An 18,172-nucleotide genomic window follows, 5' to 3' on the forward strand; every position below is an offset into this window, starting at 1 on the left:
AAACAGTACCTGGACATTCCTCTATAATTTGCACCAGAACAGAGGCTATAACAGACAGGAAGTAACAATAAGCATCAGAAATTACACTTTACAGAATATAGATATAGAATCTATGCAAACCCACACAAACTTAATCCACTTCTTCATGCAAAGTACTAGTTTGTTAACTCAAGGCCATATTAGCAATAATTTATTATGCTCAGTAAATTTGCTGTTTAAATCATAAATTGCATAAAATGCTTCAGAGTTGAATAGGAAATTATTTTGCTACTTATCAGTAACTGCATTACTAATTAAACTCTTGGCTCTGACAATACAAATATTAAACCTTACAATTCATCCTATTGGACTAGTTTAGACTATAACCTGTACCTTTTCAGCAGCAAGATCCAACTTTGTATTTAATGCTTGAGCTTTCTTCAAATATCTGTTGACTTCTTGAACATCTCCAAATGTGCTAAGTTCTTCAACCTGCTTAAAATAGCTTTTCAGGTCCTCCACAAATTGTTCACACCGTATCTAATTGAAGCATATTACCAAAAAAAAAAAATCAGAATAAAGTTAACTTTCTGTAAAAAAAAAGGAATAACGATTCTGATTCACTACATTAGGACACTTCCCACTTGCAGATATGCAACATCTTTGCATATGAGATTTTCAGTATCTATTCCACTCACATTACACAATTTGCCCTGAATCCTACTACTAGCTGCAATGACTTATTAGGCTAAATGACAGAAGTGGCTTTGGTTTCTCTTTACTATACCATAGTGTATAGTCAGACACAGAAATTTCAGCTTTCTGTGATGGACATAGTTGGTATGCTAATAATAGAAAGCTAAATTCAAATATCTAGCATAACACAGATTACAATAATAGGATGAGCTTAATCAAATGACAGATGAAGCTAAACATTTTCACAGGACATAAGTTTAACTTGTCTTAAAGCCAGACAGTTCAAGGACAGATTTTTTCCTCATATATACCACTTGACCCCAAACATGTCACAGCAGGTATCAGTAGTGGTCAGTGTCTGAAACCAGGCATCAGACCATGCAAAGCAATAATCTGTTCCAAGATAACACAGTCCATGCTGCACATTTATTTGTAATACAAAAAAAAACTTAGAAGCTCCTTCTTTGAGCATACTGCATAAACACAGAAACTCACTATCTCAAAATATGCATGATCTAAGACAAAATAATGATGAGACTAGGGAGCACAAGAAAGCCAAAGCAGATGGTTATACAGGTAGTAACCCTGACACATCAGCAACCTAATAATTAGCAATTCTTGTGGACATAGCCTAGTACTTGGATAGTGTAGCAAACTGTAATGTAAAAGTCTTGTAAATATAATGGAAAAAAAAGAATGCAGCAGAGAAAAAAATACATGTTAAAAATAAAACAACAACAAACCTGAATTAAGATGTAATTATGTTATAAAACAGACATATTTGCCATTATGCTAACAGTGAAATCACACATAAATTAATACATTTTATTATTATTTTCTTGGGCCTGTAACATAAATTTAATATACTGCAATTGACTCCAAAGGAACTTCTCAAGGCATACACACGTCTTTAGAAGAGCTATCTGAATTTTACTATTTCATATACAGACAGTCTTCATCAACATCAACAAAAATTCTGTAACCAAACAGCTTTCAGAAAGCAAAATACGAAATGTGGCTTGTATTTTATAATTAATGACGTGTGAAATGTGAATGAGTGGAAAACAGACAAAAAATTAGTTGATATTGACAATACTATTAAAAAATATATTGAAAGCTTTTTCTGAATATATGAGAAAATAAAAGGGGTTACTTCATCCAATAATCTCATGTTATATACGTCACTTAAAATCAGTAACCAAAAGGTTTTAAAAAATGTCATTACAAACCTTAAGACCATCTTGAAACTGTACTGTTTTTTCCTCAATTATCTTTCTGTGCTCTTCAAAGATATCTGGCATTCGTGCATACCACTGAAAAACATTCCTGTTCAGTCGAATGTCTGCTGGTGAAAAGCTGACACACTCTATCAGGAAAGCAATATAATTTAAAGCATCCACTAACTTCTGCTCCAATTCAAGCATGTCTTGTGTTTCCACTTTTTGTATACAAGCCTAAAAACAGAAATTAAAAGGAAAGATGTAATTTATAGAATTTAATGCCAAAACAAACAGCAAATATTTAAATCTTTCAAAGCTAACTTTTTACTAGGAAAATTTAATAAATTTAGAAATACATGATACGAAAACTTGTTTACTTGGAGCAGCATGGTACTATCTATTTTTACAGTGCACAACATGTGAAGACAATTGCCTGACTAGATATTTTATTGAACAAAACTCAAAAGAATGGCTGATATAGTACGCACAAATCTTGGGACCAATGAAAACCAATCCAGACAGCTTACTGTAAGCAGTGTAAATTTGGGCAAAATGCAGGGTGCTACCAACTTAAAAATAGTAAAATAAATATAAAGAAAGAAGGGCACGCTTCAGAAAAGGAAGCATTGGATGGCCCAGTTCAGATTAGGTCTTCCTTAGAAGTAAGAATATAAAGAATATTGTCAGTTATTGTACTGCTCATTGCGATTAAAATAAAAATTACACTCTTATTTCAAATCTCAAGAGTTGGCAGTAAACTGTGCTGATAAGTGCGTACCACATGGAATGCTACATGTAACAGAACTGTAACACAGCTCAGTTTAAATGACAATCTGTAACAATGCTTTCTGAAAGCCTCTGAAAGAGCTGCATTAGTAAAAATCTCACCAATTTGACAGATCAGGAACATAACAGCATGTCTAAAAACTGATATCTATTGAAGATAAGGAAAATTTTAATATGACACAATGTGAAATTATTGGAAACAGTTTTAGGTAGAGATAAACTACCCATTAAATCTACGCTTCTGCTCACTTTTAATAGCAGTTTTTATGCATCAGAATATATTTATTACTATGGACCTAGAGAACGTTGATCTATTAAAAGAAAATCCCAAACGGAGACTGATACAAACTTCCAGCAATTACATGGAAGAACTGCTGGAAGGAGTTTGATGCTGGTTAAAATATTGCACATTACATGTAAGTATGATAACTTGTGAATTTATACCTCCAACAGACACGTGTAGTATTATATGTATGTATTTTAAAGGTACTATATTCTCAGCACAGATTTCAACTTCTGAACACATTATTTTTTATTCAGAAAAAGATACTGCTCTTATATTCTGTGTTTAGCTTCACTGTGATAAAGTTCAAACCACTCAGATTCAAGCCTAGCCAACCACTCAGGTACCCAAATTATTTTAAGCACACATCACATTCCACACATTTAACAACAAGCACATACCTCAGAACTTAACTGAACAGCAAGAGACTAAGACACGTTGTTTTAACTGTGTCTGCAAGTGCTTTGCTGAACTGGAGCCTGAATACATCAAAGCAACAGTAGGGTTTTGATTACAGAAGTGGTATTTGTAAGAGAGGAGATGGGATTTTAGTTATCAAACTGTAAACCCTAATCTACAAAATTTTAAATGATAATTCAACACAGCATGTAAAGGCAAAATTACTTTATACAACTTGCCAGTGAGTGCTTTTTAAAGGTTTCTTGTCAAGAACTAAACACACATTTAAGCTCCTGCCACACTACTTCTAATGCAGGCCAGGATGGCATTAGCCTTCTTGGCCTCCTGGGCGCACTGCTGGCTCACCTTCAGCCAGCTGTCAACCAGCACCCTCAGGCAACTCTCCAGCTACTCTTCTTCAGGCCTATAACTCTCCATGGAATGGTTATGACCTAAGTGCAGGATCTGGCAACTTAGCCTTGTTACATGTGATTAGACTGGGCCCATCAGTCTAGTCTATCCAGATTTCCCTGCTAAGCCTTCCTAATCTAAAAAATATAACAATCCCACTTAATTTGGTAACTCCTCTGAACTTACTGAGGACGTACTCAAACCCCTCATCCAGATCATTAATGAAAACAATAAAGAAAGCTGGCCCCAAGACTGATCTCTGATGGATGCCATTGATTATCAGCCACCAACTGGATTGAACTACATTCACTAGGACTCGTTGAGTCCAGCCATGCAGCCACTTCTTCACTTGGTGAACGATGTAACTGTCCAAGAAATGAGAAGCCAGTTTCTCTGGGAGAACACTGTGGGAGATGGTGTCAAATGCTTTACTAAAATCAAGGTCCACAACATCCATAGATTTTCTCTCATCTACTCAGCAGTTCATCTTGTCAAAAAAAGAGATCAAGTTAGCCAGGTAGGGCCTACACTTCAGAAACCCAAGCTGGCTGCTTCTGATCACTTGATTGTCCCATACATGCCATGTGATAGCACTCAAGGTGATCTGCTCCACAATCTTCCCTGCAATTTAGGTCAGACTGACAGATGTATAATTCCCTAGATTCTTATTCCTGCCCTTCTTGTAGACTGGGGTCACATTTGCTAGCCTCCAGTCAAACAGGATGCCCCAAATTAGCCAGGGCTGCTGGTAAATTATCGAAAGTAGCTTGGTGAGGGCTTCCACCAGCTCCATTAGTATCAATCTTGTCCAGTTCCAAAGACTCAAGAAATTTCAAAACAAGGAGAAGCTCACTTAAAGCTTCCCATTGAATTACAGGGACTTATCTCTATCACCATTTTCCAACTCAGGGGGCTGAGTACTCTGAGAACAATTGGCCTTAGTAACAAAGACTGACATATATAAGGCATTAAGTACCTCACAGGATGCCTATGATTGATGCAGTGAATTAATTTCATGAATTTCTGTTATGTTCCCAGAATCTTTTTTTTTTTTTAAATTCCAGTCAAATCAGCAGCTTTTTTTGCCAATTTCTTGTCAAATCTGATTAAGTCACCATTATTTTTCCTTATGACATGGCTGACAGAGAACTTGTACCAAAAGTGTCAGCTCTGCCATATTCTTGTTCATTCCTTGTGCTCACATTATTAGCACTATTCTCAAGATGCAGTTTCTCTATGGAAATCTTTTTAAGCCACTTGTCCATTTTGTGGGAGTTAGTTAAAACTGGACAATATAATCTGTAAATCCACTCTTCTGTGGATTTTTGTGCCATTGTAAACATGCAAACTGCAATGCATTAATTATAATATGCTGAAAGTGAATGAATGAGTGAGGGTGCTACGGTAACCCTTCACACTGTGGAACATCCAATATTCCCTCAGAACACATACATACACAGCACGAGACCTTCTGACATATGGACCAGTTGAGGGCATCAGTGTAAATCTATATGTTAGATACTGGTAAAGCTAAATTTCTTCCTCAATTGTTTAGATAAAAAAAAAATAAATGTAAGTTTTAATATTTCCTTCATGCACCCCAATGGATCATCTAGTGCAGCCCCTAGTCTGCACACACCCCACTTGGGAGATCACTGCCTTACAAAGTTTTGGTCCCTATCAACAGGCACTCACTTTCCAACAATATCACAGTGCAGATGACTGCAGAGACAAAGGACTGTTCCAAATGGGCAGTCCAGTTACAAGTATGATGCTTTGGTGAGGAAGAGTTTCGATGTTTGTGAAAGAGCCAGGCTATGACATTTGGCCTCAAAGCTAAAGATGACATGTCCTTTTTAATTTTGTAACAGATACATCACCAGTGACTTCAAGAGGGCCAGAATCACACCCATTAAGCACACAGCTTGCATATACTACTACTCAAGGACAGAATAATAGCATTCATAGCTATTTTTGCTTGGGCTCGTTAAAGATAAGAGAGTACCTTAATTTCCATTAGTTCTTGTGTATTAGATGGAGTAGTAAGGGCCTTTTCTGATATTCTCTCAAATTCATCACTTAGTCTGAAAAACAAACGATTTGACAGGTGCGTTTTGTTTTAGCCATCCTTAAACAAAGCACATACATCTGAAACAGCAAAAATTAAATTAACATATGCTTTAAGTTTTATGGAGTTCAACACTGGAAGCAAAACTAAAACAAAAATGTATTTTGAAATGTGTTGAGTTACCTCAAACTTATATCCTGATGATCCTTGAACATTTTTGCAATAATTTTTTCACAATTATTATCTGCTCGCTTTGCCAAAGCGTTTATTAATTCATCACAATGCAGTTCAAACATTCCTAGACGGAGATACTGCAATACAAATTTAAGTTATCCAAATGTTGAACAGCTTTCACCTATAATCATTCACTATCTTCAGAATAACATCAAGGCTCTAATCTAGGATTTCACTCAAGCCAAAAAGGGCTCTTAAATCTTTCCAGTGAAGAAAAGAAAAAGTGCATACTTATGAATAACTTTTCTTTGTGCATGTCAAATTGTAACTAAATCTTACTTCTATCATGTTTGGTCTTGACAATCTACTGCCTCATACAGGAAGGGCATCTATTCTCTGTAAGGAGGCAGTGGTGTGAATGTTGTCTGGTGACATTACAGAGTTTGAGATGCATCTAAAATACAGTAATCTTGTTTTTCTCTTAGAAACACATGAACGTGTAATATTCCTTAGAATTAAAACAAGGGGGCTTTGCCTCCCAGTGAGTCTCAGAATCCAGTGATTTCTTTGATTAGCGTGCAAGTGAGCTTGACTTCCATACGCAGGAGCCCTTACAACTAGTAAGTACTAGTTTCTCCAGAAGTTTTCACTGAATGCGAGAAGCAATTTACAGAAAATCACTTAAAATTTCAAGTTACTTTTCAGAATGTGATAATAAAGAATTATTACCACAGAACATCCCTATAGAGACAAAAAGAATGACATTAAGGATCATCTCACATACTTAGATGACTGGAAGGAATATGGGGGTAATCAGATCCACACTACCTTTTGTGCTTTCACATCTGGAAGGAGCATACTGTGAAAGCCTTCACAAGGCCCCCAGTGAATATCTACCAGGATGCTCCAAAAGTAATGCCTCCTGTTTTATTAAACTGGCCCATGGTGTCAGAGGTGGATGTTGGTGGTATGGTAGCAGAGTGTGAACCTTCCCGTCAATATCTCATTACATGCTGTTGCCACATGACAGACGGCAGCAGAGGGGCAGTCTGACAAAATGGCATCTGACATGGATGTGCATATGAAGCAAAGGTGTGTCACTTAAATCCTCTACACGGAAAAAAATGGCACCTACTGACATTCACGAATGCTTACTGAACATTTATGGAGACCTAACGGTGGATGTTGGCACAGTGAGGTGCTGGGTGGTGCGTTTTAGCAGTGGCAACAGCAACAGTGGGTCATTTTTTACAAGTGCAGCATGTAGGCTCTTGTTCACTGCAGGTTTAAAAGCACTGTTAATGGCGGTGACTATGTTAAAAAACAGTGTTTTGTATTTGCTCTATTTGTATTTCAGAATTTGCTCTATCAAATATTGTTATTGTGCTCTTTGTATCTGTTGTTTCCATGGAAATAAATAGGAGGCATTACTTCTGGAAGGATCAATGCAGTAAAAAGCACTACGTCTCACTGAAGCAGGGCAAATATAACACAGAAATGCTAACTTTTGAAAAAAGGGTTTTTTTTCTCAAAAATTAATTTTATTTCACTTATCTCACAATTAATTATTATCAATTTTGACTAACTGTTCTCAGAGGAAAAATCAACATTAAAATTAGGACTATTATTATAATTTACCTTTCCAGAAGTGTATTTTAATTCTTCACTGAGTTTCTGATACTTTATAATTTCCCCTTTCATTTCTTCAAAAGTATGCTCCTCCAGTAGGAACTGATCAGTATCTTGTTCAGCCTGTTTGTTTATCAGGAAGCTGTACTTCTCATAAAGCTTGACATGTTTCACAGGTGCAGCACTTTCTTTGATAATTTCTTCTCTGATCATCTTCTTATGTTCATCCAAGATCTCATCAAGGATTACAGGTTTCAAGACAGCTGATGAGGACTCGCATTTTGGCTTTGGAAAAAAAATAGAAAAATAGGATAAATGAATAAATAAACAACAATCAGAAGGACACCATATTTCCAATTTATGCTGATTTCTGTAGATTGGTTATACTACAGAAGATTAACAGGATGGAAAAAAATTAAATGCTACTTCAATTTTCTCCTAATTAAAGTTTGATTCCAAACTTTTTTTTTAATTTCACAAGTATTCACCTAGAACTATCAATTTTTTTTCAATCTTAAGTTATGGAAGGTTATCTCCAGCAAGTGAAGAATCAGAGCTCTTCATTCAGGAACTCAGAATTCTAAACAAAACTCCACTCTAAACAAACTCATCAACAATTCTAGTCTACACTGACTTTTTTCCTGAGTCGCCAGCACAATTTCAATTTTGCTATCAACCACTGATTCTGTAACATTAGAAATGTGGAAAGCGCTGTCCTGTAACACTCCAGACGCTATAAAACCTTGTTCTTGTGCATTTAGACATGCTTGAGATGCTTCTCATTTGTCTTCTTAAGGGTTATTGATTAGTATTTTTATAAATAGCAGTACAGCTATTCAAGTTTCTGGCAAGACAGAAACTGCTTTAAAATTATGGTTTCCATTTTTTAAAGGACAGTCTATTCAAAAGATTCTAGATTGAAAATGACAATAACTTTTCCAGTGTCAAAATAGAAGGCCTTTTCTCGGAATTCTGCAGAAATGTTTTAAAATTTGAATGCATCAATTTTGTTTGTAGTATATAATACATTTGTAGTAGCTACTGTAGGAAAAAACACAGATGAAAATAGCTGATGGCTTTTTATTTGCTTAGTGAACAGTAACTGGGTCTTTTAGTAAAAAAAGATGACTTCAAAAAGTTCAAAATATCCCCGAAGTGTATTACTGTATTACTGCGAGTTCTGACACGAGGACTATTCATTAAAATACTCAGGAACTAAAACCATGAGTATTGTAATTTCTTACCAACTTAGAAAATAATTTGGTCTCCACTCTTGGTATATCACTGACAGCATTAATCATAACAGCATAAATATTCAGAAATACATCCTCATAGTCATTAAAATCAGGTTCAAATTTAATACAGTCATTCACAAGGGTTGCCCTCAGGATGAAACCTGGGTGTTCATAGGCTCGAACAGAATTCTAGCAGGAAAAAAAATAAAAGAAAAAAAAAGATTAAAGTATTATTTAACCAAAATAATGCAGAAAATGTCAAAGGATCATCAGGAATTACTCAGGACTTTAACTGCACATTATAATTACTAATCCTATTAAAAGTACTACTGCAAACACAAAGTATGTCTCTGATAATAAATACCTGTTTCACATGAATTCTAAGATGAAATACAGTATTGTTCTTAGTGGACATAAGAAGTATCCTCTAAACACCAGCCAATAACTTTTATAAGTTGCTTGCACAGACTGATGCAGAGTAGTTTTACAGCAGTAGCCCCCAGCAGTGTATGAATATACAAATACAGGTACAGCAGTACATGCATCCATCATCTGCACCAGTCACTGTGGTTCTACTTATCTTGAAAAAAGTATTATTTCTAATTTTATTTGCTAAACAAGAATCTGATCTGAAAAAACTTATCTGAGAAACACTGTGAGCTATATTTGCAGTAAATAGTCTCTTTTGCAGTACAGATTCCTATGTATCCCAACATGAAAAGTTTTATATGCTTTTGTCCCTGGTGGTGTAATTTGATTTTATATGGTACATTTAATCTGAATTAGGTATTGCTTAACTTTTCTGTATCTCTGATATCTTTTAACTATAGTAAATTTTAATTAGGAGACATAAGGAAGCATTTAATCATTAAGTAGCTTAGGATAACCATTAGGAAGCATAACATTAGAGAATACACACATATTACTGATAATAGAAAACAGAATCATGGACATCAAATCTCACTTAATTCAAAAGTACACAAAACAGCGTGGGGAAGGAATAGGAAAGAAAATCATATACTCTATTTCCGCAGTATGATCGCTTACTTAGATTCTGCATGTATTTTTTTCATCAATATTATCTGAAGCTAGAAAAAGATTCAAAGGTTCAAAAGATAAATTCTCTCTCTCTCTTTTTTTTTTTTTTTTTTTTTTTTTTTTTTTTTTTTTACACAAAACACGTAATAGACACCTACCGACAGTAGGGAAGAAAAGCCTTCAACACAGATGGAGATTATACGGAGGTAGCACTAGAACACTGCAAGATGTACATGGCATTTATACTAAATAATTTCTACTTTAAGCCTAACTAACTACATAATGTTCCTATAGGTTACCAGATTTAAAATGTCAGTATTTCCTTTCTGAAATAAGTTGTTGCAGCTTTTAAACTCTATTTAATAAACACTGCAGATCTAAAATAACACATCTTTTTTCCTCAAGAAAGCAACTGACACCAGAATTCATATATTTTTTTTTTTCCCCAGAAGCAAAACAAACGGGAAACAAATTGTAGGTACAAGGATAGGCAATGCTGCTAGTACGAGTATGAAAGAGTACTTACTGCTGGTTGAACAATTAAATCTGTGAAGTCCTGAATTGATTGTAAAAGTAATTGTTGCAGTTGACGAGTCATTAAGGTGGCAGCACATCTGAAGAAAGACTCCAATTTAGCAGTGCTGGTATTGCTGGGTACTTGCTTTCTTTTGTTACCTTGGTAAAAGATATTCTGCACTTCTAGAAGCCACCTAAAGAGAACACAATATTTCCAAATTCTTCAAGTGATTAGCACGAATGAACCTGTGTTTTTAAGTTAATTGCTGTTCATTAACATATTGCAAGCATTCAAAGGATGCTGCAGTATACTTGGGAAACCATAACGTAATAAGCTCATATAGTAGTAGCTTTAAATTCAAAGGAATCGTGTATCTGAAAATGTTATCTACTACTATGGAACCATATTTAAAATAAAAGATATCATGACAGACAAATCCACTGTCTTGCATTAGTCTCCTATTTCTCAGGTCAGCAGAAACAGAAAGCCTTCATAGGCAACACACTTAAGTCCCAGAGGCTGCACAGTTCCTTACGCATCTCTGAAACCTTTGTAAATCTCTGTAGATTTTAGATGTGAAAGTTTTCCATAGGGAATTCTGCCCACCCATCCTTAGCCAACACCAAATTGGCTCTGGCACCGGAGAGAAATAGGAAAGATGAAAGCACAGAAGTGTGTAGCCTTCAGTTAAGAACACAAAGATATTTTCAGTGTCAGGAAGAAATGAAAATAGTTAAGGCAGTAACTAACACAGTTACAGACAAATGCTGAAATAAAAACTTTCCATACTATGAAAAAACAGACAAACAAACAGACAAGAAAAACCACAACCCTAAATATTTGGTAATATAGTAATTTCAACAGTTGTTCTTCTTAGTTAAAATCTAAAATAGTAAAAAAGCAGTAGTAAATAATTGTGGGAAGCAACCATTGGGGGTTGGACTCGATGATCTCTAGAGCTCCCTTCCAACCCCTGCAACTCTGTAATTATTGGATAAAAATTGGATGCATACAAACAATACAGCTTGGCTACAAGTATCTAAAAATGACCTAGTAATTACATTGCTTCTACTGCAGTATATTGAGCATAATGACAAGAAAATTGCCCTCCTTTTAGAAATATTTCTGGATGGATATACAAATACTATGGTATTCAAACACTTTGTTTTTCAAAAACCCTTTTATACTCTAATGTCAATGGATGTCATTAATAAAACAATTTATCTAAAATCCTTTAGATGACTCCGGTTTCAGAAATGGTTAAAAAGTGAGAGTATACAAACTGAAATGCCAAGCTCATTAACAGAAGTTCTACACAGGTAATGTTATTAACCTAATACAAGGACAATCTCAATTACTCCTATCCATAGGAGGCACTTTCTTTCTTTGATGTAGAGATGGAGCAAGTCTTACTACATAAAAATTCCATCACAATTTACTTTTTTTAAACGTCATAAATTACTGACAGTAGCAACATTGTACTTTTTCAACTTATCTCTTCAGAATTCAGTATTTTAGCTGTTTTCAGTGGCCGGAAAACTGGGAAAGAGAAAAAACAGAACAGGGAAGCTTTAAAAAGCAGACTAATCTGAAATAGCTCCAACAATTCTTTGAAGAAGAGCAAGTAGATGACAAGGGAGTCCTCAAAATAAAAGCTTTTCTCAAAATACACTAAAATACTGATAATGTCCCACTAATCATCTACTTTTCAATGAATCTGTATCCTGTAGGAGATAAAAACCAAAGCACAACACACCAAAATTCAGAGCAAGAAAACGATACAAATCATAGTAAGCTCAACATTTACAAAAATATTTCATTCATTGGCCTCAAAGCATTTCAAAACACTGTATCTCTTCACTGAATATGTATTATTAAAATTGGTCATTCCTTCTCTCTCCGCAAAGTCCAGAATTTCAAAAACACCCAAAGAAAAAGATTTCCCTGTAACATAAAATATATGGATACACTGGACCATACTTCCTAGATAGAACAGCTTTGGATTTTCCAATTTCCTGGATGACTTTGATCTGGAAAGATGCAAGTTCCTCAGCCTCCTGTTTATTGTGAAATATTTCCGTATCTAGAAGGCGAAAATTTCTGAAACAGAATATAATATGAGTATTTTAGAAGTATATTCACAGTGCCTTATTATTTCCATAAAACATTTTTTCATATTTCAAATGTTATTTTAAATGTTATTTCAAACATTTATATTTTATTTTCAGAAATCAGCTTCTATTTTTTTCAGAAACACCAAATGTAAGCACTGCAGTACTATCCGTACACATAATCTTAAATAGAGATAACAATTACTACATTTGAGTATATTAAGAAGTATTTTCAGAGTTAGAGTCCATGTATATATTTGATCCCATACTGCACATGGGATCAAACGTTAAAACTTCTAAATGTTTTAAACAGTGATCTTTTCTAAGACTTGATGGATTTTTACAAATATTATGAAATAATGTAGAAATATATAAAATAGTTATCTAAACCAAGCTTGGAAGTAATTGCCGGTACTTTTATTTCTTAAAGAAAGAGTTTAATTTTTTCTGTTCCTTAGCAGATACAACAAAACCAAGAAACCCACTCTGGCAATTCATTACAGCACTTAAGAGGTCAGTTCATTGTCTTTTTCATCACCAGTCAAGAAATAAGCAAGCAGTTTGATCTGCCACAGGAAGCAGAAAATAATGACTCAGCTAGTGCCTTTTTCCTTTGTTAATCAGATTTGAGGATGGAAAAACAGCAACCTTACTCTTCTTGGGAGACAGACTGTTTTGAATATTCCTGACTAAAAGGAAAAAGCTTCTACATTACAAAAAACTAAAATGACTATTTCAAAAATGGAAGCCTTTTTCAGACATGTCAGAAGCAGGAAACTTGCCAGACTGTAAGATAACAAAGAGAAAAAAAGGGAAAAAGAAAAAAAGAAAGCCTTAGAGAACATAAGATTACAGCAACTCCATTCTGGAGCCTTTCTGTACAGGGGACATGGCGGCTCAAACTGTAGTTTCAGTGGAAGAGCTATAGAAAGAGAATGACAGACAATCACAAATTGCCAGGTCCAGATGGCATTTCATCCAAGTACAAAGCTAACAGTCTAACTTCCATTTGCAATTTCTTGCTTATTAATGCCTAGACACATTTTTTTAAAAATAATTCCCTGTGATTTCTGGAGAAATACAGATAAGAAATCTTGACCTGTACAAAGGGAAAGTTGGCAGAAACTCTTTAAAGCATAAAGTCAGAGGTCACACAGACAAATACAATATGTTTGGGAAAATGGCTTTTGAACAAAGCCATAATATTCATGATCTGCATTCAGATGTAGATATTGTACCTGTCCCAGATTCAGTAAGCCAATCTGGAAATCTTAAGATATCACCATCTACTATTTCCTTACACGGATTCTGAAATCATTGAGCATCTGAAAACCTAAGAGATATAGATAACACTTACTTAAATGAAGTCTCCCATAGGTTCAGAACAGCTAGCATTGAAGGATTTATTGCATGCAAGTTTTCTTTTATGTAACTGTATGCTGATATGAAAGACTTTCTCCAAGGTTTTGGGACTACTTCTATTCTAAAAAGCAAAACAAAACACAAACACACATAAAAAAAAATACAAGAAACAGAGTAGGATGAACATAGTTGTTCTAAGAACCAAAATATTTATACATTTGCGTTAAGATAATTGTTTTCCATCTCAAAAATCTTAGATAGCTTAAGTAGCTCAGACGATAAATCTGGCTTTCTATTCAGATAATAAAAATACTGTCAACAAATACTGGTCAATGTATATTAAAAAAAGAGAGAGAAAGAGAGAAATATTGGTCTTAGGACTTTTAAGAGATCTGTAGCTTATTCACGGTTCCCTATAATTAGAATATAATTAAATCATCATACATATATATATATAATCAACTAATGAATACAAATTTTTCTGTAGTACACTGTGTCTAGGTCTACATATCATATTCAATTGGTAAACATTTATAAAAAGGCTCTATATTCATGAATCTACTTCGTCTGCTTTCAAACTTTTAAGAACATAAAGCTATTTCGGTGAGGTTTTTTTACATATGTATAGGGGGTTTTTTTGCTTTAAAAACTTAAACATGGTCATTCCCCATTTTTTGCAGACAAGTGAATTTTACTATTAAAATACTGAGTACTACAATTAAAGAAATAGATATTGCAACCTTTACTATTTTTGTTTTAACTTGTATTACATTGCACATTTGTAACTACTGTTTTTCACAGAATTAGCTGCACAATTCCATTCAGTAATCAATGACAGAACTATTTAGTTTTGCATAGACAAAAACATACCTTATGTCCTCAATTGCTTGCAACTGTTTCATATCTCTCTGAATGTTCTTGCAGTGATATCACAAAATAGAGTACAATACTTTCACCTGTCTCAGATCCTTATACTTTTCATCAAATCTCAAGATTGATAATGAGTTTCCAAGCAAAGGAAAAGGTTATATAGAGATGTGACTATGCAGACTCCACATCAGAGCACTATGGATCTGCATGAACACCTTTCATTTCCTCTTTAAGTGGTTTCTGCATATTCACATCATGAAATAACCTTCTAAATGATAATGTCCTGAAAGTATGGTGGCAATGAACTCATAATTAGAGCCTAAAATACTGCTTTGTCATATTGAACATCAAGCTTGGACAACAAATCTGATCAGAGGTATTTCCTAAATCTGCACGTGAAACTATGTAAACTGCACCAACAAGGAACTGGTAATTCTGATATAAAAGTTTTATCCACTTCTCAATTAATCTGTATCCTATAGGAGATTTTTAAAAAATGGCTTTAGGAAGTTAAAAAACTTTGCTGAGTTTCCACATCTACCTGACATATTTCTCTAGAAGAAAATTCCATGTTTCAAGTACTCTTAATGAAAACAAATCATTTTGCCAATTATTATTCTAGTAGGAGAACGCTGAACTTTGGGTCTAGTAAGCAAGGATGTGACATAAGCTTACATAAAAACTACTGAGATGTCCTACAAAATGACAGTTCCTAGCAGGCGTGGAAGATCTACAGTCAGAAACTGTAAGATGGCCTCTTATCAGGGGATACAGTAACTATTTAATTATACATTACTTCTCTTTCCAAGATGTAAATTGACTTGGCAACATCCATTACAACCACCTTTCTGTATACTTTAATGCCTGCCATTTGGTATTTGAAAGCATATACCTCAAACCACCTCAAGCATGTACCTCAAAAAGCAATGATTTGCCCTTCCGTATCCTATTTTCAAATGCTGCGGGATTAAATGTGGGACTTCTTACCAGTTAAACGCTGCAAAACAAAACTAATTCCAAACAATTATTCATGGTAGACACATTTTTTCCAAGTTTTTTTTTTTTTCTCAAAGAAGTTGTATAAACATTACTTGAATTGAGATAATTAATAACTAAAACATATTTACTTCTACTGTTTTGCACAGCGCTCAAGCTATCACTGAGCAGCACTACTTCAGATTATTCTTTATGCATGTTATTCTACATCACCGCTCTCTAGTCAGTGTTTTTGAATAAATATATTTTCTTACTCTGCACGATGAGGTAGAAGAGAATCCTTCCTCTTGTCTTCATCTTTTTCTCTGGTGTCTCTTAAAACAAAGTCGACTGAGAAAGGTGTTAAAAAAAAAAGAAAAAAGCCAAAACAAAAATAAAAAATAAACTTAGCAAGGAAATAAAGATAAACAAAATGTCCAAATGGACAACTCATTGAGATGAATGGTTTTACTTGGAAATACATGAAAAGAGATTTAGTAGAAAGTCATACAATTAAATAGGGGTTTAGAAAATAATACCTTGTTAAACTGTTGGAAGATGAAAAATACTGAGTAATATTAGCTTTCACTATTACAAAGGTAAGAAAAACATCATATTCTTTTCATTAAAGAGCACCTTTACCATCTAGGAGAGCACTTTATGGTAGCTCTCTCACGTATGGTAGCTCTCAGCAGTGACCAGCGCTCAAGAACAAACACTTCTGCGTATTATCAACTTAGGATATAAAACAAGAGTAAATATTAAAAATCTACCTATAGCCTTCTTTACACTCAGAAAATAGTCTTCTTTCATTTCATCAGTCAGTGAACGTATACTTTCATCAAATGCTTTCAGATGCTGTGGAATTAGAACTAAGACACGATCCAGCCAGGCTTCATCCAGTGGGGCTACATTTGCCGTATCAATTCCATGGCGAATGTAATAGTAGTATTTCTGCAGGACAGAAGAATGCATTGGTCAAATCCAACGATAGTAATTACTAGTGCAGGTTTCAGTGAAGCATGGGCTTATTTTGTAAAAATAAATGTAATTAGTGCCAAGTGCTTTTTTGTTTTCATAATTCTGTCATTTTATCAATCATCCTGTCTATATTTACAATAAATAACTGGCACTGTTTTAAATTTCATATTCTTGAAAATAGCCTTTCCCTACCGCAATATCTCTCTCTATTGGTGTAGAGGAATCCACTCTTGGAGGCTGGTTTTCACTAAGGGGTTCTTCAGTGAGGTCCTCCTGCCTGACATAAAAAAAAAAAAAAAGAAAAAGAAAAAATCACAACCAAACATCACATTCTATAGATACATTTTAGTGGCATAAACACTATATAGCCATCCGACACATCAGGTATGAATAAGCAACACAAAACAAATGTGATTGGCAAAACTTTACAATGAACACAAAATATTTTGATTCAAAAAGAACACCGAAGCATGCAACCAAGTTTGTAAACAACCTGCTAAGGTTCAGATTTTAAAGTCAGTGATATAATTCATAGTCACATAAATATTTTCTTTTGATTTGTAACCTTCAAAATTTTTGAAAAGACTAAAAAAATGGGTACATCAACAGGAGAAGGTACGTTTTTGAAAGATAAGTAAACTCACAATAAAATGTTAACAAGAGCACTTCTGAAACGTTCCTGGCTTTTTTTCAGATGACTGCTGCTCTGCAGTTTAGAAGTTGACGGCTCAGCTTCGTTATCTCTAGAATCCTGTATCTTGAGTCTCTTACATCTTGCCTTCAAATATTCACCTCACAGAAAGCACATTTTGAAATTAAGTTTTAAAAAAAGTTCAAAAGGCATTACACATTTGCTTATGTTTCTGAAAGACTTTCTTTAGTAGCGCCAACTACTGTTAACCTTACCAGATGGATACTCATTTTTTACAGTAAACTCATCTGGCTCATCGTCTTTCTGTTCTTTACTCAGATGGAATGAAGGACAAGTCTGTTGCCATGGTGGATGAGACCTTGCCTGGAATAAATATTTTATGTTTTAGTTTTACACTTATTGTAAGTGCTACTAGCGCTTCAAGATATTTTAAATCTAAATAAATAAATAAAAACATAACCTAATATATATTAGGAACAAGGCAGCATAAAAATCATACAGTAAACTATTACCTACATGCTGCCCTCAACTTCAAAATGTTCAGCCCAGTAGAGATGAGCATACTAAACTTACATGCAAATATTTGTGTACCCTCTAGTTTTCTACTTCAAATGCCTACAAATTTGTTCAAATCTCTACTTTCAATGTTTTGAAAATATTGAGATATATTTCCAAAGACTTAAATATGACTAATACAAGTATATAATGCAGAGAACATACACATATTACACTTCAGTATGTTCTGAATTCTTTATATAACTCTGCCATGCACATACTTGAAAATGA

General features: G+C 34.3%; 1 protein-coding gene across 7 annotated transcripts in view; it reads right to left on the reverse strand.

The window, feature by feature from the left end:
• DNAH7 (dynein axonemal heavy chain 7) overlaps window positions 1-18,172 on the reverse strand; it is a 104,281-nt gene that overhangs the window by 82,627 nt on the left and 3,482 nt on the right. For all 7 annotated transcript variants that reach the window (XM_021400115.1, XM_021400116.1, XM_021400114.1 and 4 more), the window contains exons 3-16: window positions 17,641-17,749; window positions 17,379-17,526; window positions 16,927-17,011; window positions 16,527-16,707; window positions 16,029-16,104; window positions 13,904-14,029; window positions 12,416-12,535; window positions 10,445-10,628; window positions 8,890-9,069; window positions 7,655-7,930; window positions 6,026-6,153; window positions 5,780-5,858; window positions 1,905-2,129; window positions 373-519 (exon numbers count right to left, since the gene is read on the reverse strand). In XM_021400115.1, the coding sequence (XP_021255790.1) occupies window positions 373-519; window positions 1,905-2,129; window positions 5,780-5,858; window positions 6,026-6,153; window positions 7,655-7,930; window positions 8,890-9,069; window positions 10,445-10,628; window positions 12,416-12,535; window positions 13,904-14,029; window positions 16,029-16,104; window positions 16,527-16,707; window positions 16,927-17,011; window positions 17,379-17,526; window positions 17,641-17,749 (2,064 nt within the window). The remainder of the gene's footprint in view (window positions 1-372; window positions 520-1,904; window positions 2,130-5,779; window positions 5,859-6,025; window positions 6,154-7,654; window positions 7,931-8,889; window positions 9,070-10,444; window positions 10,629-12,415; window positions 12,536-13,903; window positions 14,030-16,028; window positions 16,105-16,526; window positions 16,708-16,926; window positions 17,012-17,378; window positions 17,527-17,640; window positions 17,750-18,172) is intronic.

The sequence above is a fragment of the Numida meleagris genome, chromosome 5 (assembly GCF_002078875.1).
Source record: "Numida meleagris isolate 19003 breed g44 Domestic line chromosome 5, NumMel1.0, whole genome shotgun sequence".
NCBI lineage: Eukaryota > Metazoa > Chordata > Aves > Galliformes > Numididae > Numida > Numida meleagris.